Source organism: Trachemys scripta, chromosome 9 (assembly GCF_013100865.1).
Source record: "Trachemys scripta elegans isolate TJP31775 chromosome 9, CAS_Tse_1.0, whole genome shotgun sequence".
NCBI lineage: Eukaryota > Metazoa > Chordata > Testudines > Emydidae > Trachemys > Trachemys scripta.
The window spans coordinates 79,630,790-79,657,427 of record NC_048306.1 but is presented as its reverse complement, the minus strand read 5'-3'; the positions used below and the strand labels follow the sequence as shown (position 1 = coordinate 79,657,427).

General features: G+C 39.6%; 1 protein-coding gene and 1 long non-coding RNA gene across 3 annotated transcripts in view; one reads left to right on the top strand and one right to left on the bottom strand.

The window, feature by feature from the left end:
- Positions 1 to 26,638, top strand: part of LOC117882607 — a 78,613-nt gene that overhangs the window by 30,138 nt on the left and 21,837 nt on the right. The window contains exons 2-3 of one of the 2 annotated variants that reach the window (XR_004647054.1): positions 3,137 to 3,218; positions 8,161 to 8,286. This is a non-coding gene — a long non-coding RNA (uncharacterized LOC117882607). Of the gene's footprint in view, positions 1 to 3,136; positions 3,219 to 8,160; positions 8,287 to 26,638 lie in introns of those variants that run through there. The other variant, XR_004647053.1, reaches the window with a different exon arrangement.
- Positions 1 to 26,638, bottom strand: part of MME (membrane metalloendopeptidase) — a 64,532-nt gene that overhangs the window by 30,444 nt on the left and 7,450 nt on the right. The window contains exons 4-14 of the mRNA XM_034781108.1: positions 23,065 to 23,226; positions 21,824 to 21,904; positions 20,719 to 20,814; positions 20,492 to 20,610; positions 19,273 to 19,338; positions 14,881 to 15,015; positions 12,100 to 12,201; positions 7,437 to 7,573; positions 7,242 to 7,335; positions 4,361 to 4,489; positions 3,097 to 3,195 (exon numbers count right to left, since the gene is read on the bottom strand). Coding sequence (XP_034636999.1) covers positions 3,097 to 3,195; positions 4,361 to 4,489; positions 7,242 to 7,335; positions 7,437 to 7,573; positions 12,100 to 12,201; positions 14,881 to 15,015; positions 19,273 to 19,338; positions 20,492 to 20,610; positions 20,719 to 20,814; positions 21,824 to 21,904; positions 23,065 to 23,226 — 1,220 coding nt within the window. The remainder of the gene's footprint in view (positions 1 to 3,096; positions 3,196 to 4,360; positions 4,490 to 7,241; positions 7,336 to 7,436; positions 7,574 to 12,099; positions 12,202 to 14,880; positions 15,016 to 19,272; positions 19,339 to 20,491; positions 20,611 to 20,718; positions 20,815 to 21,823; positions 21,905 to 23,064; positions 23,227 to 26,638) is intronic.

The window sequence follows — 26,638 nt, the reverse complement described above, 5'->3', positions numbered from 1 at the left end:
CAAATTGGGTAGGTTAGATCGAATTTCCCCTGTAGTATAGCCAAGGCCTAATACTAATTAGTTTGTTTGAAATGTAATGATTTTAGTCAAAGTCATGGATTTAGTCATTCATCCATGTGAATCTGCATAGTCTTGCAAACGTTTCTTAGGTTGGAGAGGCTGAGCACATATAACATCCAGAATTAATTACAGTACAGAGTGTACTGTAGGTGCTCAATACACTACCTTACTTAAAATACCATTCTTGGACCCAACCTACTGCATTGTTGAACTGTTGATATAGATTGTAACTAACTGTTCTCTATGACCATGGATGTACATAAATATAATATGGTATTATTGCATCTACATTGCATAAGCATGTAATGAAAGACACTAACATAAAACAAAATTTGCAGGGGAGCATGGTTAAACTCATTGGGGAACACTAACTTTGAACTTCCTGACTGTAATGTTGCAATAACAGTGTTATTTTATATGTTGCAGAATCTAGAGCCTGTTGAAAAAACAGTAATACATTTCACAGGAATTTTTCCAAAAAAAATTAATGGGTTTTTCCAAATTTTGAAAAAATGCAATTGTCAAAAAAATTGACCAGCTCGATAGTAGGTAGAAAAATCCCACCATTTTCAGGGTTTTCTTTTTAAAAAAATTGGAGATAGAATTTGATGAAAAATGTCATTAAAATACTCAAAATTGGGAAAATTTCAACCAGCTCTAGAATATTGTTGATAAATGCAAAGTAATGCACATACTCCCAACTATGCATACAAAATGATGGGATCTAAATTAGCTGTTACCGCTCAAAGAGATCTTGGAGTCACCCTGAGTAATTCTCTGAAAACACCTGCTCAATGTGGAGCTGCAGTCAAAAATGCTAACAGAATGTTAGGAACCATTAGGAAAGAGATAGATAAGACAGAAAATATCAGAACACAACTGTATAAATCCATGGTACGCCCACACTTTGAATACAGTGTGCAGTTCTGATCAGCCCATTTCAAAATAGATATACACTTCTACCCTGATATAACACGAATTCGGATATAACGCCGTAAAGCAGCGCTCCAGGGGGGTGGGGCTGCGCATTCCGGTTGATCAAAACAAGTTCGATATAACGCGGTTTCACCTATAACGCGGTAAGATTTTTTGGCTCCCAAGGACAGCATTATATCGAGGTAGAGGTGTATTAGAATTAGAAAAGGTGCAGAGAAGGGCAACAAAAATGATTGGGGGTATTGAACAGCTTCCATCTGACGAGAGATTAAAAAGCCTGTGATTGTTCAGCTTAGAAAAGAGACGACTAAGGGGGTATATGATAGAAATCTATAAAATCATGACTGGTGTGGAGAAAATGAATAGGGAAGTGTTATTTACCCCTTCACATAACACAAGAACCAGACTCGCTCAAGGAAATTAATAGGCAGCAGATCTAAAACCAACATAAGTGTCAGGAATTAGGGACTGCAGCAGAGCAAGTCTCTAAGCAGACTCATCAGTACAGTTGACCAGCAGAAGGCTGCCTGATTAGCAACACCACCTGATTGGCTGTTGAGGCCAGAAGGCTGACTTTTAAGTCAGCAGCAGCAGCTTGCTGGCTTCTCAGTGATCATACTGTCCTTCCCTCCTTCCCCATATGCCTGCTCCTGCCTTTCACTCAGCCTCGCTTCTGTCCTGACGGTGCCTTGAACCCCTCCTTACCTGCTACCCTGCTCGATCCAGTTCCTGACCTCCTTTGACCCTCAGTTCTGGCTCCTGACTATGGACTCCAGCTTGACCCTTGTATCTGGTACTCAGTTTCTGCCTTCTGGTTTGACCCTTGGTTCCCGATGACTGACTATGGCTCTGACTCTGGCCACTAGGCTAGACTGCCCTCATCTCAATCGGCCGACAATAAGGAAGTACTTTTTCACACAATGCACAGCCAACCTGTGGAACTTGTTGCCAGGAGAAGTTGTGAAGGCCAAAAGTATAACTGGGCTCAAAAAAAGAATTACTTAAGTTCATGGAGGATCAGTCCATCAATGGTTATTAGCCAAGATAGTCAGGGATGCAACACAATGCTCTAGGTGATCCTAAATATCAGACTGCCGGAAGCTGGGACTGGACAACAGGGGATGGATCACTCTGAAGCATCTGGCACCGGCCACTGTTGGAAGACAGGATACTGGGCTAGGTGGACCACTGGTCTGACCACTATGGCCATTCTTATGTTTCTTATTAGAAATCATTCCATTTGGTTATCTCCCCTGCAAAAGAAGGATGGTCTCCTACAGTATGTTGTCTAGTGTTTAATTCAGCCTAATTTTAAATGTCTAAAGCAATAGGACTTTCTCTCTGCCCTTAGAAGACTGTTCTACAGATCTTGCTGTCCAGGAATTTTTCACAATATTCAGTCTAAATGTTTCCCTTCTTAATTCCATCCCATTACTCCTACAGTCATTTCAGCCCAGTGAATTACCTTAAATCATTCCTTTCCATCTTGGTCTTTATAACTGTCTACAAATATTGTATTTGAAAGGGTATCTACTCCCTTTGTCCCTGCTCAGCCCAGTGATTCTCAACGTTTTCTGTACAGGGATCTCCTATTCCTTGCCAGGATCCTCCAATGTAACCAGGACTTAACTGAGACCCCCTTCTATTCAATAATATGGGAAAGGCAGGGTGGTTGTGACTCCTTGCCCCCAGTTAAAAGCCCATGGATTAGTCAAACCATGCATATTTATCTTTTTTAACCTTTCCTCATCAGTCATTCCCAGTCAATCTGAAAACTGCTAATGTAACATGTGGAGCTTTAAAAACTATGATTATATGTGTTTTAATATCTGGAAAAATTCTGTGCAGTAGAGTCTGAGTCTTATCAGTTGTAGCTATGTTGAGTGGAAGCTGACCCTCAGAATGAAATGGGGTTGGATATAGTTTGTAAACAAGGGATCTCCATATTGTACTAACTTGATCGCTGTTATTCTGATCTAACTAAAGTAATAGTAGATAAATGCAACGGTATGACTGTCTGATTAGATTTTTTGGTCAATTTAAGTTACTACTCTTTACAATAGGGTTATAAAACAAATCAAAACTTGTTTTTTCACTTACTTTTTGTTCTGCTTTCTTTTTGGTTTCTGCATCCATCCAGGTGAGTTCATCTAACGTTGCTATAAAAACCTCACGAATTTGTGTAATCATTTCTTGAACCTGGGAAAAGCCATCAGAATACAGTAAGACCACCCAGTCATTTTTTTCCTAAATCATAATCTGTTTTGTACATTCTTGTTGTTACTCAAATGGCATATTAATTGAGCAACAAATAAACTTAAGGCCAATGTTATCAGAAAGCAAAGTTTCCAAGTGAAAAGTGTTAATTATAATAATTACCTTTGTTATTTAAAGAATCAAAAGTTGAAAGTGGCTATTACTTATTGCAGAAATAATTATTTGGGAAGACGTTATGGTCAGTGATCCTAAAGAATTTATGATTAGACAATAACCCTGTAATCACCACAAAGGAAAAATCGTGTATTTTCACATCATTAGCCATAATAAAATACTGTTTTAAATAACTAAATTCACCCTCCTTTCACTGAGAAAATATACCTTACATATTTCATTCACCAATTTATTTTAATTAAGTTGATTTAAAAGAGTTTGTTTTCAGAAAAGGTAATCAAATTCAGTGCCGCACTCTGTAATCTTCTCTGCTTTATGATATTGCCAGCTGTAGTTTGCAATGGCTTCTCCTAATCTTCTCTGACATCCACTCTTAGCATCATTTGCTAATTGCTTGTTTTACTGTCCTGGAAAAGGTACATAATCCCATCACCACAGACTGCTGACATAGGTGCTTCCCAACATATTGCTGAGTAGCATTTTCTTCCCTGTTCTTAACGCAACCTTAACATCTGAAGGTGGGAAATAACATTTTATGCTTTTGCAATTAGTGTTCCCTCTGTACTGGTTGAGGGAACTAAATCTATTTGCTTAGAAACATTAGCAGAGTAGTTCTGCATGATGATATACTGTGTAATGTTTGTCAGATTCTCTTGAACTGATAAGCTTGCTTTTCCTGTTTCTAGCCCTTGGTAGCCATTAGTATAGGAATGAAACAAAGCTACTGTACTTTCAAGGAACAAATTCTGACACTGGATGAATGAGTGGTGCAGCTCCCATTTATGTCAGCTGGAGCAGCTGCAAGCATCCAAAGACAGCATTTGCCCTGGGCATCTGCAGTGGAATGAAATGAATGACATCAGCAATAATTGGGTTTCTACAACTCTAATATGAAGCCAATTTCTATTAAATCATCATCTAGTAAACTTAACCACTTGGATGGTGCACAAGTTAAGTGAATTGAAAATGTTACCACATGTTTACTGTCTCCAGCAAATGCTTCCTCTACATACAGCCGTCCCACTGCATTCTCCATATTGCCGTTGACATAGTTTGCACAGCGCCGCCAAACAGCTGTTTCTGATGTTGTGCCATAAAGTGCCTATTAAACATAAACATTAGATAAAGGAATGACATTTAGGTCAACATAAACAGAAGGAGAATGGTGGCTGATTGCCAGACTATGAGTTTTGGAGGAGTCTAATCTACCCTCACTGACTGCATTTAATTCTCATTAGTGTTAGTGGGGATGAGGGGTATTCTCTAAATTGAACACCCATCTGAGGAAACATACGGGGGTCACTGGCAACATTTCCAATACCCCCAGCAGTCATGGAAAGGGGGGAGGAGGGTAGAAAAACACCCCTAATAGACATGAAGGGCAGAGATAAGGAAGGTTTTGCTGCACATCGCTGCCTCAGGTGCCTGGATTTGAACTGCAACTCCTTGCTCCACTAAGGACCACTGTGAGCAGACGGCAGATTCACACCCAGAGGACGACGGTGGAGCTTTCCACCACAGCCCTGCCAGCAGCTCCAATAAGAGTGCCACTGGTGGTATCTAAGCAGGGGATCCCCCTAGTCAATGCCCCAGATACACAGGCTACACCACCTTTCCAGCGAGAGCCACACAGTTTTGGGACAGCCCTGACTGCTTGAAGGGAGGCTATTGGTATCTTGTACTATCAATGTACATGTTGCAAAGATTTTGTCATGATATTTCATTAATAAATGATGATGCAGAGATGTTGATGTGATGGTGTTACGTGATAACAAAACGATTACAGTGTTAGGCAGTCACTCTGTGATTATCTGGTGGCTCCCTGGAGCCCCGTTCAGCGAGAAAACTGTTATCCTTCTCTTCAAGATTGTTGATCGGGGACTTCATGTAGTAAGAGCTCCATAATTCCTGCACCTTGCACTGAATTAATGATTCTGAAAAGGAAAACTGCTGATACTTCCTTTCACTCCAACAAATACATAAAGAATTAGGAGGAGACGAAAGGTCTTCTGAAAATGTTATCAGTGGCACACAGTATAGAACTGTCTACAACAGGCTTCCCTGAAGACCTTGCATTGTTGCAGCTTTTCCATGACTCTTACGTGAGTCAACACTGCCACTGACTAGAATAGAAAATTCCCCTATTTCTAATTTTGCTTCCTTTTTCACACACAGACACACACATAGACCCTGCATCAGGGGAAATATGCATGTAATACAATACTGGCACAGTATGCTGGGGCTGATTCACTTTTAACCACAAAAAGCAGCAGACATAGCAAAAATAAATGCAAAAAAAAATTACACTGTCATGTTATGGTAGAGATTTTATACCCAAAAATCAGGGGGCTAGCGTTACTAGGTCAGCGAAGCTGTGCTCAGCACAAGTCCAATGGGAGACCATGAAAGTGACCTTAGTGCTGCTCAATCTTACACCAGCTGCCCACAAACCAAAGGGGGGAGGGAGGTTTTGCTGCAGCTGTTGCTCGGGTGTTCCCTTATACCTGGCCACACGCCACATGGGCTAGAATAGCCAGCAGAGATTACATGAACTGGTGAATCTGGCCCTGGAAATCCAAAATTATGCTTCCTACAACAATGGAAACTCATCCGCTCTGCATGTGATTATCAATGGTGCTAAACTACAATGCATTAATATAGATTCATGTATGTAATGTGGCCATTATGGTTCCATTAGAAACCATACCACTAACTTTCATTACTGTATTGTGCATAAACTCTCAATTACAGTGTTGCATTAATATAACTTTTAACATTTAATTTCTGTTTTTAAATAATAATAATAGAAAAAGGAAGGTGCCAGTGCCTTTCTTTAAAGGAAATAACTATATCCACAGTTGTACAGTCACTTCAATTCCAAGTGCTGTGCATCACCATACTAATGTGCATGCCATTTTCACTGCCTTTCCAAGTCTCTCAATAACAGATCTGCTGGCGGGGCAGCAACTGTGATGGTGCAACCTGACAGTTTGGCCTCAGGGAACAGAATGGAACTCCAGTGAGCTAGGGTCATAGTCCTGCCTTTGTAACAGATGGAGGCTTATTTGAATATGCAGTCTAGCAATCTGCCAGGCTTCTTCTGCTGAGATTCTAAAAAGTGGTGGCAACAGGTTTGATGGCCTTTTTGCTAGGGCCCTGGCATCTTCACCTGAGAATTTCAAGCATTCTGTGCTCTAGCTCCAGAACATGTGAAATTTTAAATCAATAACTGACCAAATGGTCTAACCTTCAGAGAAACATGCTAGGGGTGAATCAGGGGAAAGGATCTTAACGTGGTTATGTTAGTGAGGTAGATTAACTACAGTGATGGGATGATCCCATCACTGTAATGAGTGTTTACACTGATGTGCTACAGCATTTTAAGTGTAGACACGGTCAGTACTTGGCATTTTACAGGATTGTGCCATTAATGACAGCAATATTGGGCCCATAATGTTTGGCTATGGGTCATGATACTGTAAGGTGCTGAAAAGCTTGCAGCAAGTCAAAAGGAGTTGAGGAACCATAGTTATTTGCATTAAAATATTACTGTACTGCCATAAAACTGATCATGCATTCACTTGATTGACTCAAATTCAGAATAACACAGAGACAGATCTTAGAACAATATGTTTCCAACCCGCTTTCCAAGTATCAAGAATACATCATACAAATTATAAACACACTCCAGAAGGAGCATCAGCAAACATCTACAGCTTTGTGTGTTGCAAAGTTCAAAATGTGTTTCAAAATGTATAATGTATATGGTGTAGCTGGTTCTCGGAAAACATTTATCTTTGGTGGGTGTTAAAAAGTCATATTTAAAATTTTAAAAGAGAGAGGAATTTCTGCACCTTACGAAAAGCATTCCTTGTGTCCTTGTAGTTACGGCTTAGACTGTTTACAAGATCCATTACGTATCGCCAAATCATGTAATTTTGAATGTCTCTGTGTAATAAAACAACAATAATAAGCTGGTGATGTTTCTAGGCTTTTGGAACTTATTGGCAATAAAATGCAAATTTTAAAAACATACCTGACATACCTACCTGGAAGTATATTTATTAAGAATAGGCTTTAGTTTGGTTAGATATTCTGGAGCATAAACAACCACATCTTCTGCATTCTCAACATTAATTTCCACAGTTGACATTATATTATTTATGAATTTTGACCAGTTGAATTGCTGGAAAAAACACGCATTTTAAGGATAAGTATTAAATAAGAAATAAAATAATGTGATTGTTACCCATTTCTTTTTGGGATTCAATTATGTTTGAGTGAAACAAATGTTTCAGCTAAACTTTAGTTTTCCTAATATTGACACTACTGTAACTGGAGCTATCCTGGTAAAACTTGATTTTGGAGGATCTGAAATGATATTATCCCAGGCTGACAATTAGCGTGCAGGATATGGAATTTGTTTTTTTTTTAAAGTACAGTGATTTAAATGGTGATGGTACTGTAAAATAAATCTGGAAAAATGGAAATGATACTTTAGGCAGTTTCCGGGGCTCTTTTCTTTTTTCTTTTCTTTTCTAATTTCTAGTCAAAAGTTTTTAAATTAATAATTCACTGAGAACCTTATTTTCATTTACTCTAAGGCCCCTCTTTACTGCTCTGGGAGTGTAATAGGGCCTTGGTATATATGATAATCTGGTCCTGAGACTTTCATATGCACTAAGGGCCTGATACACAGCACAGTGAAATCAATAAGATGTATTCCAATGGGCTTTGGAACATACCCTAAATCCTTTTACTCTTGCTCCCCAGCCTGTCATATTTTCACTAAGATGAGATACTTGAACAGGATCTGTTTGAAAGCAATACTGTTTGCAGTGTAAAGAGGCAGTTAAATCTCAGACCAAGGTCAGTGCTTGTCTTTGGAGACCACATTATAATATCAGTAAATTAAACAATGCCTTTGTATTTACACTGAGAGTGTACAATGAGATCAATGCAGGCTACAATAAAAAAAAGCCATTGTGAATGGCAGGTACACACCTACATAAAAGCAAACTGTTTGGACACATCTATGGATGAGCACTCTAGAACATAGGCATCCCACATTCTGGCTTGTGCAAAATGTATCCTCTCAGAATTCCATGTCGTTCACACGTGAACAAGGTACACAGTCTGAAACAGACCATGTCTATGGCTTATGTGCGTGAGTTACACTCTAACATTAAAGTGCCTTTTTTCCTCCTCTTCTGGTCTCCAACCCCAAATTCCTTTGTGCTGCTGTTCATTATTACACGGTCTTCAGAGCTTGAGCCAACAGCTATCAAAGCAATTTTCTATTAAGCAAATTCTTATTGAGTAATGCCTATGCAATCTGCATAGTGTGTTATTTTAAAATGTGAACATGTTAAATTTGAAACTGTGAAGGTATAAGGGATATCATTCCTCAGGGGTCAGAAGCCTGCAGATGGCTGGCTGATTAGCCTCACCAGTTGCACCTGGGGAAAAAGATCTGGCACTGAATTGGTTCATCCTCATAAAAAAAGGTAGCAGGAAATGGAGGGAGGAGTTGGTAGTACCTTCCAGAAAACTGATGGGCTAGTAGCTGTTTGCAGTAGACTACTGCTGGACCAATTGTGTTACTAAGGCTGTGAGGTAAGAGGCATGAAATTCTGGGATGATGAACTTACTGGTGTGAAGAGCAGACTTGGGGAAGGAACTACTCAGCCTGCACAGACATTGAGGGAAGAGTCTGTGAGGTTTTGTTTTCTTGTGTTAAGAAGGCTTGAAATAAAAAAACAACTAACTGTGGAAAACTGCTTCCCTGGATTCTATGAGAGATCATCAGACAGAATTACCCTAGGGAATGAGCTGGCTCAGCCAGAGCAAAACCCGGCCTGGTAGGAGGAAGGTGCTGTAAGATAGGCCCCCAATCCTGTATGCTCTGTAATTGTGAACAACCCTTGAATAAGAAATATCATTGCTTGCCATTATGTTTTCTGTTCAATAGCTCTTTGCTCAAGGAACTAGATGGATGAAAGTAGGGTGACCAGATGTCCTGTTTTTAAAGGGACAGTCCTGGTTTTTGGGACTTTTTCTTATATAGGCACCTATTACCCACCACCCCTTGTCCTGTTTTTTCACAGTTGCTGTCTGGTAACCCTAGATGAAAGGATTGGTAAGAGGTTATAGAATAGTTCACTGAACACTGAATTTGTCCTGCATACAGGCAGTAGTTATTAAAAATTGTTGACAGCTGGAGATCATTTTGTGTATTATGAGGAATGAGTTACTGGTCTCACTCTATTATGTAGTGGGACAGTATTTGTACTACAAACCCCATCAACAACATGGCATCTTTGTTCATAGTTTCAACAAAGAACAAGGTCTGAGTAAAAATGGAGAATATACTTCACAACCTATACATGCTCCCTCTAGGTCCGTACTGAATCATATTGGCAGAGTAATGGCCTTTTCCGCAGACAATTATATTGACAGCACTGGAAAATGTGATACTTTTCACATGCATTACACTCCTATTGGCCTTATCCTGTGTGACTCTGAAGACTACATGGAAGATGCTTAACTCCTTCAACTACCAGAAACCTCAATGGAAGTTGCAGGATGAAAAAACAAAAAAACCCATTGCAGGATGAAAAAAACAAAACCCTTCTCCATTCATCACTTTACCAAGTGAGCTTCCAGTGTGAATAGATGATATGACAGTTTCTATTAGGAAAACTGTGAATATACACTGCTTTGTGTAGAAGTTCACATGATCTGTTAAAATCTCCATATTGGCCCGTAACTCCCTGTTCCGTTGTACTGGTATTCAAGATGAAAAGAGGGCTGCAGAGCCTCTGTGGGCCAATGTGAAGACTGAGGGGGTGGAAATTAGAGAAGAAGATGGTTAGGGAGCTGGAGCACATGACTTATGAGGAGAGGCTGAGGGAACTGGGATTGTTTAGTCTGCAGAAGAGAAGAGTGAGGGGGGATTTGATAGCTGCTTTCAACTACCTGAAAGGGGGTTCCAAAGAGGATGGATCGAGACTGTTCTCAGTGGTACCAGATGACAGAATAAGGCGTAATGGTCTCAAGTTGCAGTGGGGGAGGTTTAGGTTGGATATTAGGAAAATCCAACTTTTTCACTAGGAGGGTGGTGAAGCACTGGAATGGGTTACCTAGGGAGATGGTGGAATCTCCTTCTTTAGAGGTTTTTAAGGTCATGCTTGACAAAGCCCTGGCTGGGATGATTTAGTTGGGAATTGGTCCTACTTTGAGCAGGGGGTTGGACTAGATGACCTCCTGAGGTCCCTTCCAACCCTGATATTCTATGATTCTATGGTTGTCATTGGAGACAATAATTGAGCTACTCAGTATTTTCCCCCTGTTCAGTTAAATCTGCTCTTTAAATAGTTGAGGAAAGTTACTGTATCTAGGACAAGCACCTTTGTCCTTTGACACCTGAGGAAGTTTGTCACTCAAAACAGTCTGCCTCTTATTTTGAAAAGTGGTTTGGTCTTGATTTGTACCTTTTGAGGCATTCTTGGACAGACTTTCAGGAGAGAGGTGGCTGTTTATTTTTAATTCATGGGGAAATTAACAGTGTAGTAATATTTTATGAGCAAACTAAATAAATTCCTGATACCATGGTTTATGTATAGTAACTGTTTAACTGAGATCTGTGGGTGTATGTGACTTGTATGAAATCAGAAGTGCGATAAGATGAGCGAAATTAAATTATTATTTAGGTTGGGAAATTTAAGGTCAGTCTTTGACATTAAGAAGGATACTATGTAACAGGCAGTGGTAGGAGGTGTATTTCAAAATACATTACTTGGGCTGAAACATTTAATAATAATAATAATTAATAATTAATAATACACTCCTGCCTATTGTTCCAAGTTCTCTTCCAGTGACCATTAGCTAAGACTGTATTTCCAGAAGTTGCAAGTTTCACCCTCCTGCCCCGCCAAGAGTAAATCAAACCCACAGAATTCATTTGTAATGAGAATTTTCTCTCATCTTCTCTAACCTTTCCATGGGGTGGGTGGGGGATGGCAGGGGCAAGGGCAGCCATAATCTGGCTCAAAATAATGTGTTTAGCTGTCAAATGTAGAGACATGTGGATAACTTTATTTTTCATGCTGCTGGCTGTTCTGAAAAATAAAAAAAAAACAACTTGCTTTGGGCCAAACAAAACATTTTGTTTAAGCTGTAATGGAACAATTCATCTTGATTTCTGGATTTTTTTTTTACACTTTTTGTTTTGAAATGTCCTTCAATTTTATTTTAAAAATGTAATTTTGAATCATAAAAATGAAAGGTTTCATTTAGAAAATGGTGAAACAAAACCTTCTGTATTGGTTTTTTCAATTGAAACCATTTGGTGAATTCGACATATGCACAAAGCATTTTGGTTTACCAAGTCTGCATTTTTTGGTTGTTTCCTCCCCCCTTCTTCCCCCTACAAAAAAATTTGTGTTGAAAAATTTTGACCATCTCTAGTTAATGCTCTTCCAGCAATCCTGAGTATTGGCTTTAAAAGAGCACCTCCTTGTTTTTAATTTAGTGGCATCAAATCAGCCAGTAATACCCTATCATCTTCAAGCACTTCATGTACATAGTTCAACTTTAAAATATCTCCGTTCTAGATATAAAAGCTTTATTTCAAAAAGAATTCTAATATTACATAGTTTCTTTTATCAGGCACTAATAGGACTTGAAAATATTGGGATATTAATCACTCACCTTATGATTGATCTCCAAAGAGAAGTTATTTTGGAGTTCTGTTAATGTCATTTTATCGTACAGCAGAACTGGATCGCTTCTGTCTTCAGGTTTAGTTGTAGCCTACACATGTTAATTGCAAAAGAAGACTATATAAGTTGAAGCAATTTATAGCAATACCAGGAAAAGGAAGTGAAAATGATGAAAGAATTGAAGGTCTTAAGGCTTGATACATGTCTACTGTATATGGGCAGTTCATAATATTGCTCAATGCCTTGCAGGTACATGTTGTAGGCTTGAGTCAAAAGAGAGGACACAATTACACTGACAAAATCTCTGTTAATACTATAGGTCTCTGCTTTTTGGATTAGAGAGCCAATATCACTGACTTTCCAAAAAGCTCTCTTGCTTTGCTACGATACTTTCAACCCATAGGATATACTCCTACTCTTTTCTCATGCACCATGGATATCCCCAGTTAAGTTGCTTAAATAGCCATCTGGCACATGTTCTCTTGTCCTCAAAGATCCACCCTTCATTCCGGGGTTTCCATCTGTCCTTTCCAATGTACAGCATCCCCCCTGAGCCGGATCTGCCAGAAGGGTAGGAGAGAAGCAAGCACTTGCATGATGCAGCACTGAGCAGGGAAATACTGTTCCTTGGGCCTTTTGCCCTGGGGGTGCCATACCGCTGCTTCCCCTCTGTCTCCTCCCATTGCAGCTTGTTTGACTAGAGAGGGGGAGGAAGTATCATCTGGCAGCATATCGTCCTTGTGTCCCTTCTTACCTTGGCTCCCAAGATGGTGAGTTGAGAACGCAAAATAATAAGGATCCAAGTGATTTCTCAAAGGAAGGTGGTCTATCCAAGGCAGAATCCCCTGCCTCTATTGGCACAGCCAATTCTGTTGGTGTAGGGGTAGCAAACTTTGGCCACTCCATTCATTTTTAATTTAGAAATTCTCTCCCCAGCTCCAGTCCTTTTTAAGACTTCCTTTATATTTATTTTTTCATTCCCTCTTCCCTGCTCCATTATTCCTCACTCGGCTTCATCATATATTTTTCTCTCCACTCCTTTTCCTACAGGCTTCTCTAAGCAGAATGCAGATTCCACATCCATTACAACTCAAACTGGAGCTGAACTTTCAAATTTAGGTCAAATGGGTTCAAAATTAGGCAACAGCAGCTTGCCCATCACTAAGCATGGCATTTGCCAATAGCGAGTGCCATAGAGTAGTGTCAGATGTGATTTCTTTTCTAACTTGCCTTTTCAATCCTTCAAACCTTTATCCAATAAACTCCTTTTGGTTTAAAGTTTTTTTTCCATATTTGGTCTCAGTCAAAGGTGACTTTCTCAAGAGTCTGAGGAAAATCAAAATCTGTTTTTGATATATGGAAATGGGGAAATTACACTTCCTCCTTGACACACATGCCATTAGTCTGTTGGTGTGACTCAAATGGCTGAAGCTAGAAAATGCAAACTTGGATTGTTTTATAGTCCTCCTCACTGAGGAAGTAAAAACAACTCAAGGGTAAAGAAAATCAGTCCAGAATCTTCCCAAGTTCTGAATGTTTTGAGGCCATATTTTTTGCACGTGAGTACTAGAATTTTCCATTTGGTTTGTCCCCTGACACTTAAATTCTGGCTGCCTGTGTTAGGGATACTATTGTTGAAGAAAACTCTTGGCTAAGAGTTTGGGACAGCTGACTAGTGGGAGACTGAAAAGGTTGTGTGGGCCAAATATTATTCTATGTTGTATTCCAGGGACTAAAGTCGGTGCCCACTGCTCTAACTAGCCCTCCAAAAATCAAAGAGAAGGATAGGAAGGAAGGAGACCCCTAAAATGTCCCTCATAAAGTGCCCTTTCTTAAGCAGACGGTATGTGAACCAAGTCTCTCCTGTCATTTTCCCACTCCCCACTAGATCTATGGAGGGCCGAAAGTAAACAATGTGCAGAAGGTCTGAATACTACTGCTTGGGAGGAGACAGCTAATGACAATATTTTCCCTTCCTCTTGTAATAGGCACCTTCAGGTCCATGTGCCCTTTAATCTCCCATCTTGTGTACCAGGCCTGACCTTCTTCAGGATTGCTTGGCCTGGTGCACATCCCATTTACAGTCCACTGTGTCTTATGGACATCATACTGCCATATAAGCTAGTCTTAGGATTTGGAAGCTAAAGTGTTGTATAGAGTTGCTGTGTTTAAATGGAGAACCTCTGTGTACACGAACTGTTTCAAGTGGTCTGCAGTAGGCTGGTGCATTACATGTGGCATTCTCCTCCTAATTTCCAGCTGCTTTATCAAATTAAAAGACAGCTAAAAATACACAACATTTTGCTAATATTACTTTCCAGACAAGCAATTGCTGTAGTCACCACTAGGGTGTTATGGAATCCTAAATAGTAGGGGAAGTGGTCAGCAGGATTGTGAATGCGAGGGAAGGTGACCCATGAGACAATCTTTCAGGGTCTCACTTTGGAAAAGTCTGAGACTTCTGCTCTACTCTATACAGTTGGTATATCAGTTTAAGATTGTAAAATCTTTTGGGATCCTTTGAAGATGAAGGCCATTATATAAATGTAACATGGGCTGCATTGTGTCTTGAATACAGGGTCCAGTTACATGGAGACCATGCCTATTGATTTATCTCCGGGCAGAATATGGCTCCATATCCTCTTAGTGTTCACATAAAAGTAACTTCATAACTGTTTATAATGTTCTTTCCTAAATGTTCCTACTGCTTATCTCTTTTAACCTAAAATAAAGTCAGTTATGTAAAACCCACAAAGAAAAGTTTCCTTACATTGGCAATCTCTATCTCCAGATCCATAACTCTTTCCATTTCTTTAGAAATCTGGCTTTCATTGATGGTGAGATTTTTTTCTTGGAGAATTAGCTTAGCCACAGAAATCATGAAAGACACATAGGCTGAACACGCCTGCAAAAAACAAACAAATAATTTCAAGACAAACCTCTTCAAAGTACTGAGTATCATGCATATCTTAGACTAACTTTGACTTTTGTGAATTATTGTTCCTGGCACTTCTTAGCTACATTTCTAAAGAACAAAATATAGTACTACATTCTGAAATGCTGCGTTATAACATGGAAATTTAAATTTAAAAATTTTGTCATGGCAAAGAGCTATATGGTTGCAGCACTAATCAAGGCTAAACATTGCAATCTGTTCTGCCATGCACTCATAATTTAAAATTAAGATGTTTACTAGTCTATACTTAAATCCCACCCCTCGTGTTTGTCTGGGAATTACCCTAAATTTCCTAATCATCTTACTTAAATTATAATTTCTGAAAATAGTGCCTCCAGGCAGCAGAAGCAGAAACATTAAATGAGGGAAATGCTGATGGGATAGTGCTGAATTAGCATTTGGGAAACATCACTCCCAGAAACAATTATTCTTTTTTAGTCAAGTAACTACTATATCTTTCTTGTGAGTCTATAGGAACCTCTGTGCTGGGCAGTTTCCTTAGTCTGCAGTGATACGTACTTTCTATCAGAACATCCTGAGGTCTCACTAATGGCCGTGCACTCCTTAGGCCATCAAAGGCTGTATACTGTTTTTTTTAAATAAATTGTGTTGGCTAAATAGTCTGTATCAGGGACATTTCTGCAGCTCCTGTAGGATTTAACAGACAACAATAACCTTTCTATATCAGAGGGGTAGCCGTGTTAGTCTGAATCTGTAAAAAGCAACAGAGGGTCCTGTGGCACCTTCTGTTAGTCTCAAAGGTGCCACAGGACCCTCTGTAACCTTTCTATAGGCTTTCAGATCATCCTATTCAATCCCAGCTATGGATATCTATAGGGTGGTTCACATATAGTACGGATATAATTTTATAAGATTAAACTTCTATAGAACCCTCTTGGTGTCATCTGTTCAATTCTATCAGACTTTTCCATAAAGGAAAGTAGGGCAGGAATTTCATTACAATGCCTCTTTATAATTCCCATTCATTTTGCTTTACCTTCTCCCTGATAGGAATCCTGCTTTCAACATGCTCCCTTAATGCAAATATAAATAAATTAAACTAAATAGAAAAACAATATAATTTTTAAAGTATATGTGCATTTAAGGAACTATATTGGGATGTTTTGACGTCTGCTCACAAGCTGACCGAATGTGACATGAAATGAGACATTCAGATGGACATTTTAGCGACTATCACCAATGGCATTCATCTGCAGTTAGCCTCTCGTATGTGTGTTTAAAAGGCAGTTCTGGTTACAGTCTGTACGCACTTGGGGCTTCAAACTGTGAAGCACTGGGCACCTCCTGAAAATGATGTTGACTTCATTGGGAGTTGGTGGGTCACTGCACCTCACAGGACTGGGCCCTCAGTGGTACTTGTCATGAGTTAGAAAAGATCACTTTAACAGGGAGGAAATGGCACAAAGTTCCTGGCAGCTAAAATGACAAATTGTACCATGGGGCGTGCTCGTCAAGCCCAGAAACTTTTAAGAGTATGCAGCTATGTACACAAATCTTAAGCTTTCTATGGGTCTAATCCAAAGCTCACTGAAGTTAATGGCAGTCCTTGAATTGCCTTTAATGGACTGTGGATCAGGCCTAACCTGGAGACCATTGCATGGCACCTGGGAACAATCGGAACAGCCAAGAGGACAATTCAGCTGATCTCTAGCTACAGTTGTAAATAGGTGCTGGATATACTGCAATCTTAAAGGGCATTCAGGGTCAAAAATAACTGTCAGCAGTGGGGTGAAATGGTTTCTGAGGTACCACTAGTTTAAAAAAACTCTCATACAGATTCCACATGTAGTTTTGGGGTGAGAAACACTCCTGATAAAGCTGAAAATGCTTAGGTTAAAGAACAGGAGATGGACCAGCTGTCTGTTTGCCACATACAGCTCAAGGATAAAAGCAGAATGACACAGCGGGAACCAGAGCCAAGAAAAGGCTGCTGGCAGAGTGCAGGTGGCTACTCTGTTGGGAAGAGACTTTTCTCATTCCCTTGAAGTCTTCGGGGTGGTGGGAATATTTAGAATCTGCCTGCCTTGTGCTTACTCTTGACATTGCTAAGAGGGTGTGTGTGTGTGTGTGTGTGTGTGTTTGTTTGTTTTTTGGGTGTGTCCCCCCCTAAACATTTGTCCATACTTTCTTCATTATTTAGTGGTGGAATGTTTGAGGTTTTGATGGTAACTAATCTGTCAGGTCACAATGTAACACCATCTAATTTGTTCACTAAATTCTGTAGCAAAACAAATACTAAAACCAAGTATCTTGCCTTTAGAAGTCCCAACAAATAGCTATTGTTACAGCCCAGATACATCCTTAAAGTGGATGGAATTTGGATTAAAATTTGAATGGGATGCCAGCACTGTACAGATTTGTATATCTGAGAACTCAGTGGCCTGATTCTCCTCTCACTTATGCTTGTGTAAATCACAATCTGCTCCACTGAAGTCATTAGTGCTATACTTTGTAAAAACTATTGTAAGATCAAAATCAGGTCCATAGTCAGACCAAATGAAAATACCAGCAAGAATCACAGTTCATACAATTTTTATATAATTTCCTCGTGACCTACTTTCTGGTAGGCTGTAAGCTCTTTGGGGCAGGGGCCATCTTTTTGTTCTGTGTTTGTACAGCACCTAGCACAGTGGGGTACTCGTCTGTGATAGGGGCTCCTAGGAGCTATGGTAATATGAATAATTAGTGGTTATTTTTATTAGTAAGTAAACTCTTACAATTTATACTAGTTATGTTTAGTTAACATTAAGTATCATATGTTAGCAAAAATCAACAAAACACAATCATGCATTTCCCATCACTTCTGCCTTTAATTATATGATGGGAAAACTGGCTAATTAAAGCCACAGTTTTAGCACTTAGATGACTTCAGTAAATATATATATTTAACCCCTTGAGGGTTAAGGTGCGCCCATTGTTGGCAATGGGAGAATATACAATTCTAGTATCAAGGAGTTAATGAAAATATGCATGCATGGTAAGTAAACATGAATTAAAGAAGATCATCTAGAACTACAAACAGTTTTAGTAATTCTAATGGCATGATGTGATGTAGGAGCTAAGCTCTTTGCTTACCTTCAAGCTTAAAATACTTTTAGATCTTTTCTGCTAAACCATGCAATACAATAGTTCTGACTGGAGGCTCCTTTTTGATTGCAGGTTTCCTATTCTCTTCGTCCCATTAAACATACCAGTGACAACTAAAATTTAACAATTTTTTTTCAAAATGATCAAATGTCATTTCCATTCTTAATCTTGTTTTCAAAAGTCAAACAGACAATGAATCCACTAACTCTAACTCTGGTCTATAAGCTCCCGGGACAAGAACCTCAAGAAGGTGGCAGCAAATCTGTAAAGCCTGGCCTCCGCTGACACCCTAGACTCTTTCCAGTCTGGCTTCATCTAGTATGTACAGAAGTGGCCTGGGCTGAACTGATGAGACAACTTCCTCATGATGATGGAACACCAGGGCTGAGACCAAATCTTCCATATTAAATGCTTTTAACACTGCCAGTTTGAACTGTCCTGGCAGAAGTTGATGGAATGATGCTACATTTATTCCTTTCCATTTTGGGAAACTGCTGCTGCTCTGTAAGAGCTTCAACTTGCATGCTCCCATAAGGCTCAGTCTCATCATTGCTCTTCTTTGACATCTATGTGCAGCCATTAGGGATGACCATGAGGCAACATGAACTATGTGTATCCTTCTCATCCAGCACAGAATATTCCCACTATCTCAGTGCATATGTGGAATTTGACTTTGGATAGAGAACAGTTGGCTCAGAGTGCACCCAGGAAAACTGAACCAAGTCCCTACCTTTACTGAATCATATTCATAGCAGCACCTCAGCCCTACAGGCTCTTGTCCCCCTCCCCTACTCTCATTTATATCTCCCTGTCTTCTCACTTGCTACTCATTCATATTCAATGTTTCCTTTTTCTGTTCCTGATTTTTGTGCCTTTTTTCATGTTTCTTCCTCCCTCTTCTCTCTGCTAAGCACACTCTCCCTGCTATCAAATCAATCTCTTATTAAAACTCATACTCATGAACCTCTGTTCTCCCCACCATTGAGGTTTCCATGGGAGTTAGATTGTAGGTTCTTTGGCCATGGACGGTTCTCCTTTCAGTATTGCCTGTGCACATGGGGAGAGAATGTGCACCCCTACTTGTTAGCCATGGCTTACCTCCTTATATGCACCAGTACATTCATAGTAGTCACGAGAAGGCAGACCAAGCCCAGGTTGATCAATCTACAAAAAACAATTAAAAAAGCTTACAGACAAAATAGTCCCACCCTGTAGCAAACCAAAATTTTGGAAATAATGAAAGTATTGCTCTCTGATTTCATTCTTGCCTAAATATTGCAAATCCACAGGCTGACTGAGGTGGAGCTCTCTCTCTCTTTTCCTACCTTCCTCTTCCCCCCCACCCTCTCTTTTCTCCTCTCCTTTTTCCTTCCTATTACTGGAAAACTTTAAATCAAGACTGAATGCATTCCTAAGAGCCATGCTGTAATACAAACACAGATATTGGACTTGAGGAGGGATTAATATAGGGAAGTCCTCTGGCCAGTGTCCTGCAGGATGTCAGATTAGATAATCACAGTGGAACCTTCTGGCCTTAAAATTTATGAATCATCTCCTCTTAGCTCTTTCCCTCTGCTGCTGCCCTTTGAACAATACAGTCCATTGTGGCATTGTCTTCAGAGGTAAGCAGATAATGCACCTGGTGGCAAGGAATATACAGACAAATCTACAGATGGGCACCATGGCTCTTGCATACTCTATATAATGTGTAAGACAGACTAGATTCACCATTGCTAAGGGTTGCATGAGAAAGCTGGGTTGCAGATGGATTCACCAGTGCCCTTCCCCAGATATTCTGCTAGGGGAGACTATTTTAAATTATGGCCAGGGCAGACTACACAGCAGCTGCCTGGAAAATGTGCTATTTAATCAACAAAGAGACTGGTCATCCTGGCCACATCCCTTTCAGAGCTCTACTGGCTGACCAGTAAGGGGTGTGACTGTCTTGTACAGCTGCAACTCCCTTCTTGGTGGGTTTTCTGCCTTAGGGTCTTGCAATCCTGAGTTAGGCTGGCTGAGCATAGTCCAGCGAGTACAAGAAAATACGCTGCGTGCATACTCTTTTCATACATATACAGATATTTGTCACAGTCCTATTAAGTATAATTAAAAACCCTCAGTAACAGATTCTCTGTACCAGACTGATAAAAGCTTTAAATACAAAGGGTACAAACATTCATAAGATTTGCTATTGCTTAACTGCCAAAATTCAAATCAGTACTTTTTCCTTCTGACTTCTTATAGCGAATATTTATAAAATAGAGTGAAATGTGTATGGTTCAGGATTATTTAGCCAATGCCATCCTAGCAGACTTACATGAATGATATGCGCTGTGGAGTTCTTATCATCTGTGCCAACAAAAAAATTAATAAGAACCCTTTTCCCATATTGTGAATTCAGTTGTGCAATAGCTGTTTCAGCTGTCCAACTGGCACCTAAGGAAATGATAGATGCATTTAGTCTCAGTATTTTCGGAAAATAAAGAAAAAATACAACCATTTAGAGATTTTAACAGAAAAATAAACAGACAAAAGTTGTCCTACCATATGCAGAGTCCCAGTTATCTGTTGCTACAGGCCATTCAGACACCCGTGGCAATATATTGATTAAAGGTTTTCCACCTTTACTATCAATAGTAGCTTTTGGAAACAAGAAAATTAATACAGTATGAGTTATATGCCCAGATATTTTAAAACATCCAAATACTATATTGACTTGTATAAAAGGTTCTCCATATTCCAGGATTCTGCAGCTGAAAAACTTTCCCACAGAACACACCCACCAGCAGCACCGCAGATTTGTGCTCCAGAATCTGAGATTTTTTTTAAAAAAATTCTCTCATGGATGCAAAACAAACCAACCAAATAAAAAAAACTTTAAAACGTGAGCCAGTGTAAACTGAAGTACAGTCTGCTGCAATCACCTTCAAACAATAGCTCTGAAAAGTTTCAGAGCTAACATTTCACTCTGCCACCTAACAATGATAATTCAAAGGGCTACACTGTTAGCTATTTTACTGCTGATCATTTTAGTAAAAACATCTGGCTAGCATTCTTATCCCCAAAATCCAAAACTGTCTCCCCATGCCCTTCCTGATGTCAGAAGTCCCAAATGACTGCTACCCAGCACTCAAAATCTCCATCTTACCCCTCAAGAATTTCTACAGTGCAGTTCTAAGTTGCCGACAAAAGGCAGCAGCACACAGAATACTGAAAATGCATGGGAAGAGTAATATAAACTGATATCAAAATTAATAACATGGGCTACTGTACTGATGTTGATATTTAATTCAATAACAATCTACATAAGAACAGCCATACTGGGTCAGACCAAAGGTCCATCTAGCCCAATAACCTGTTTTCTGACAGTGGCCAATGCCAGGTGCCCTAGGGAGAATGAACAGAACAGGTAATCATCAAGTGATCCATCCCCTGTTGCCCATTCCCAACTTCTGGCAAACAGAGTCTAGGGACACCTAATCTAGTTTACATGAAGTTGGGTCAGAACTTCCAGTTTGCTTCCTGAGATGGCCCCAGAAGCTGGGGGTCTTGTAACATTTGGGTACAGTTCCCATGCACTGTGCATTATATGGATTATGCCCATATTTGTATAGAAATCTTATGAACAGTAATTTGTGGAAAAACTTACTTTCATTTATACATGATCTGTACAGAGTTTTTGCTTTCTGCACTGCCACTATGTCATTACTGTTGTCCCTGTCAAGGACGTCTGAAACAAAGAACACATACATGGAAAAATATTACAGCATCTCATCTGCAATGGGAGGAGCCTGGAGAAAAACATGATGGAAACCAACTGGGAGCACAAGTATGGGGGATCAATAACTCTTCAGCATGCTCCCTGCTCATAGCAAATCCCATAGAAGCCCCTCCATTCCAAGTCTGAGAGGACAGGGCCCTGGAGGTGGCATGGCTGGGTGGGGAGTGGTGAGACTCTTGAGACAGCTACTCTCCATGGTATCACCTCTAGTCTACAGATGTTTCCCAATAATGTTTGCCAGGTGCTCCTTCTAGGGAGTCCTCCTCTGTAGAATGAAAATTCCCTGGCCTTGGAAGGAGAGTTTGCAGATGGTGGGGAAGCTCTGTGAGTAGAGGGAGCTGTGTTGCCATGCAAGAGGTGAAGCCTAGGAAACAGTACAAGAATATTGGGTTTCCCTGCAAAAGCCTATGACCACTGGAGATGCTCTGAGTTTTACAGGTTGTGTCCCCCAAAATGATCTGCTGGGGGTAGCTGGGAAGGGTGCTAGCTCCCCACCCCCTGACACACAATGGAATGATTAGAAGAATACCCTATGTGTGGAAACTCAAGGGAGGGATTATATAGGCCACAATCCTGAATTTGGTCTTAATATCTTGTGACATCTTGATATGCCTTGACCTTAACATTTAGAAAGGGGTCGGCCTGCTTGGCTGCAGCTGAAGGAGTAACGCAGAATGTAAAGCTGGCACAGAGCAACTTCCAGCATGTGGAGCAGTGCTCCAGTGGCTCACACAGAGGGAAATTCCTTTCTTCCCCTCACCTGGAACAGCTGTCACTTATAGGTCATGAGGGTAATGAATTGGGTTTCAGCTGTTGTAATAGGCGGATAAGTGCACACACAGAATTCAGTCATCACAGGGGTCAGTTCTGGACAAGTCTGCTTCAGTGGTCAGCTACTATTTTTCAGAAACAACAGCATAACCACCAAAGCTCAAATTACTAGCCAAGCAAATAGTCTGGCTTGGCTTACGCTGAACTGAATACAGAAGAATCTTGACTATTCTATCATGTATAAACCTTTATTAGACAACATGTTCTGATTACACATAAGCCAAAGAGGAAACTTTTATATGGTCCAGCTTTCTAGTACATGGACAAACTCCACTGACCTTTCAAAACAACTTCTAGTTCATCTCTTAAAATGTCAAAGTTGCTGTAACGGGAGCTGGTCTCTGGAATGACATTCTTCTTTAACCATCCTCCACAGGCATATTGGTAAAAATCTTTACAAGGTTCTGCAGTAGTGTCCATATTCTCAATGATTCGGGCTGCTGTAATATGAGACAGATCGACATGTAGAAACCTTAGAGAAAATAAATAAATCTGGATTCTGAGGTGGAAAGGGACAAATATAATTCCTGAGTTTAGGATATTCTGGCTTCCCCCTTCCCTCTCCAAAACACCTACACAATCTTCTTAAGTTAAAAGAATTTTTTTTCTAAACTAGCCAGTAAATTTAATAATTTAACATCTTTAAAGCCCTGTATAGACAATGACGAATACATCCTCACGACAGCCCTGCGAGTTGGCTGGGTATTATCTCCACGTTACCAATGGGAACACTGAGACAGTAAGGTAAAGTAACTTATCCAAGGCAGAGTCAGTGTGAGAGCCAGGATTTTTAGAACTTAGAATCACCTGACTCCCAACCCTGTGCTCATTCTTCCAGACCACACCATCTTTCTAATTCATACTGTAATATGATAAATACTAAATTGATATCTGATATTGTTCACTGAAAGATCTTCATCCTCAAAGGGCAGTAGAGCTGGACCCACGTGTAGTGCTGAGTAAGCAGCCTTAACAATCAATCACTGGAGTTTTGCTTTACCTAAAAGGTATTTTTAAAAAAACCCATTTTTGTGCATATTCCTACTCAGTATGCATTTTAAAATGTCAAAGCATCTTTTAAAAATCCTAGTTGCTTATTCAGGATCAATATTTACTGGGCCAAATGCTGAAGTACTTTCTTAATTTAGTCCTTACTCAGGTAAATCTGCCATTGATTTTAATGTGCTTAGATGTGGAGCTACCACTACTATTAAACAGTCCACAAAATGCAACACATACAATAATTTTTTTAGTTACCAGTTTTTTTCTGGAAAAATTGATTTTTCTAGTTGTATTTAGCATCATAAAATTGTCAAGATGATGACTCCATGACTGATTATTTGTTTTTTAATTATACAAGGTACTTATGTTTCCTTTACTCATTTACACTTCTTTGTAATAAAATGTGGCTAGAATAGTATTTAAATTACATGGAAATTTTCCTTTTAAGGAGAGGGAGACATTTTCGGAGGAGATTAGAGTCTGGTGAATGAAGGAAATTAGGGATTGGAAGTGAGTGTTAGGAGTTAAGTCTCCTAGAAAGGGTAGTGCTCAGTCTATAGAATTAAAATTATATTCTGGCAGAGTGGGAGATTTGAGGGCCTGCTTGTGTAATGACCTCACCACAGGTTGCTATCGGGGATTGAATGAAGGACCACCAGCACCCAAGCATAGATCCCTACCATTTGAGCTAAAAGCATAACCGTTAAGTGAAAGCAATGGTAAGCTGTTAGCCTCTATGTAAACTAGCCACTAGAGCAGGACAGTTTTCAAGCACACTTGACTTGCAGTAGTGCTAGAAAGGCTCCCAGGAGCCAAGCTAGAAGGAATGAAAGACAGAGCCTACAGTAGAAGGAAAAGACATCTGGGATTTTGAGTAGAGATGAAGATTTAAGGTTCTGGAATAAAGATTAAGTGAGTGTGTGTTGAAAACATACAGAAAATGTGTGGAAAAGAAGACAAATAGATGCTTGAAGCAGAAAGACAGACAAAACCCTGCAAATGAAAAGTCAAAGCACATCACCAAAGAAATTCTAAGTAAAATGTTACCAAAACACGTCATTACTGCATTCCTGTATTGTTCCTTAGAAATCTAAATTTTTAGTAAATAAAGTTTAAAAATTGTATACCACTAGCATTTTATACATGATACATAGTGTGGTCTGCTGCCAATTATTTTTTTTTAAAAAATGCTATTTTGTATATTTCTTCACACGAGGCAAACTGTATACTCACAATAGAGAGAATGTTAAATTATTTTTATTACATTTTTTTGGATAAACAATATGCTCTGAAAATCCTATGGGGAGTCTCTACAGCTTGAATGATGGATTTGTGTCTCAGTTAAATTTGAACTTTATCACTTTCCCCAAAGCACTACTGATCTTGTTTTCCTTTATTTGTCCATGCTGCGTCTCTTGGTTTTATTGGGCCTGCTCTGGCTCTCATTGAGATCAGTAGCTAAACTCCTATTAACTACAGTAAGAGCAAACCCACAGAGCTTGATCAGTTGGCATCTATAACGCAAGACCGTCATTTTAACCCTTTTCAGGGGCTTGTACATATTGCAAAGTTTTTGAAAATGAACACACAAAACTGTCCCAGTACATTGTTCATATCTGTAAGTTCAAGGTTTTACCAGTTTATTTAATTTCTATCCCTAATAAAATTGTCCCGATTCAATTTCTTTTGGGACCTCTGTATAATTTCCTTGGGTTAGTAATTTGATCACATACTTTCCATGTGTGAACTGCTGCCATAGTACTACTGAAAGTAACCTGAGCAATTTATCCTACTTGGCCTTGACACCGAAGTCCAAACAGATATTCAATGGACATCAACTATTGATTTAAATACTGAACTCAGAGTTACAGTTTATCACAGTGGAAACATTAATAATACATGGTAACTAATATAGATTGACAACTATTTCTCTGGGTTTAAGGGATTTTTTTATTATACCAGTCTTTCGCAACAGAGTGAATTTTATCATACCATTGAATCACTTCATAACGGTGCAAAACCCATGAAAACCACTATATTACCAAATCTTTTGAACTGCTGGATGCCTTGAACTCCCACCGATTAGCCATTACAGAACACTGGTTTAGGGCTGGAGTGTGGAGACCCCATTCACAGTAGAGAGCATTTCAACCCAGGAGTAGTCATGTGAGTGAATGAGTATGTGCTCACAGACATGAGCAAGGACTCCACAATCTGGACCTTAGGTCATGTGCCATATTTATAGGTCTGACCTCCTACATAAAATAGATCATAGGACTTCCCTGGAAGAAGAAGAAGAATGCAAAATACATGATGGGTTATACGGTATAAGGGTTTTATAGGTGCTTGTTTGGAATGAGCTGTGTTATTCACAAGGCTCGTCTCAAATTCATACTAATAATTTTATCTATGATTATTTATTCACATAGAGCATCTAGAACAAATTGAATAGTCTCTGGGTCTCTGCCCAAAAGAATTTCTCACAAATATGATATATGGACAACAGTTTGAGGATGAGTAGATGCAGAGAACTGTATTTTTGTATCCCAATGAAAACCAAGTAAAGGCGAGACTGTGGCTGTAAGCTGCTGGACTGAACTGGTGATAGCTCCCAGAAACATAGGGTAAGCTCCCAGAGACATTGGAGTCAGTGGCAAAACTCCCATTGACTTCAGCTGGGCCAGTTATTTCACTCATTGTGCCTGAGGCAATACAATGTTTCCTGAAGCATTGGGTGAGTGCCCATAGAAAGGGCATCTGCTACTACCAGAGTGCAGTATGTACTTCTCTCTTTCCTGTGCCAACCAGTGATGAAGGAATGATGAAATTCTATTGCTCCTCTTAGCAGTA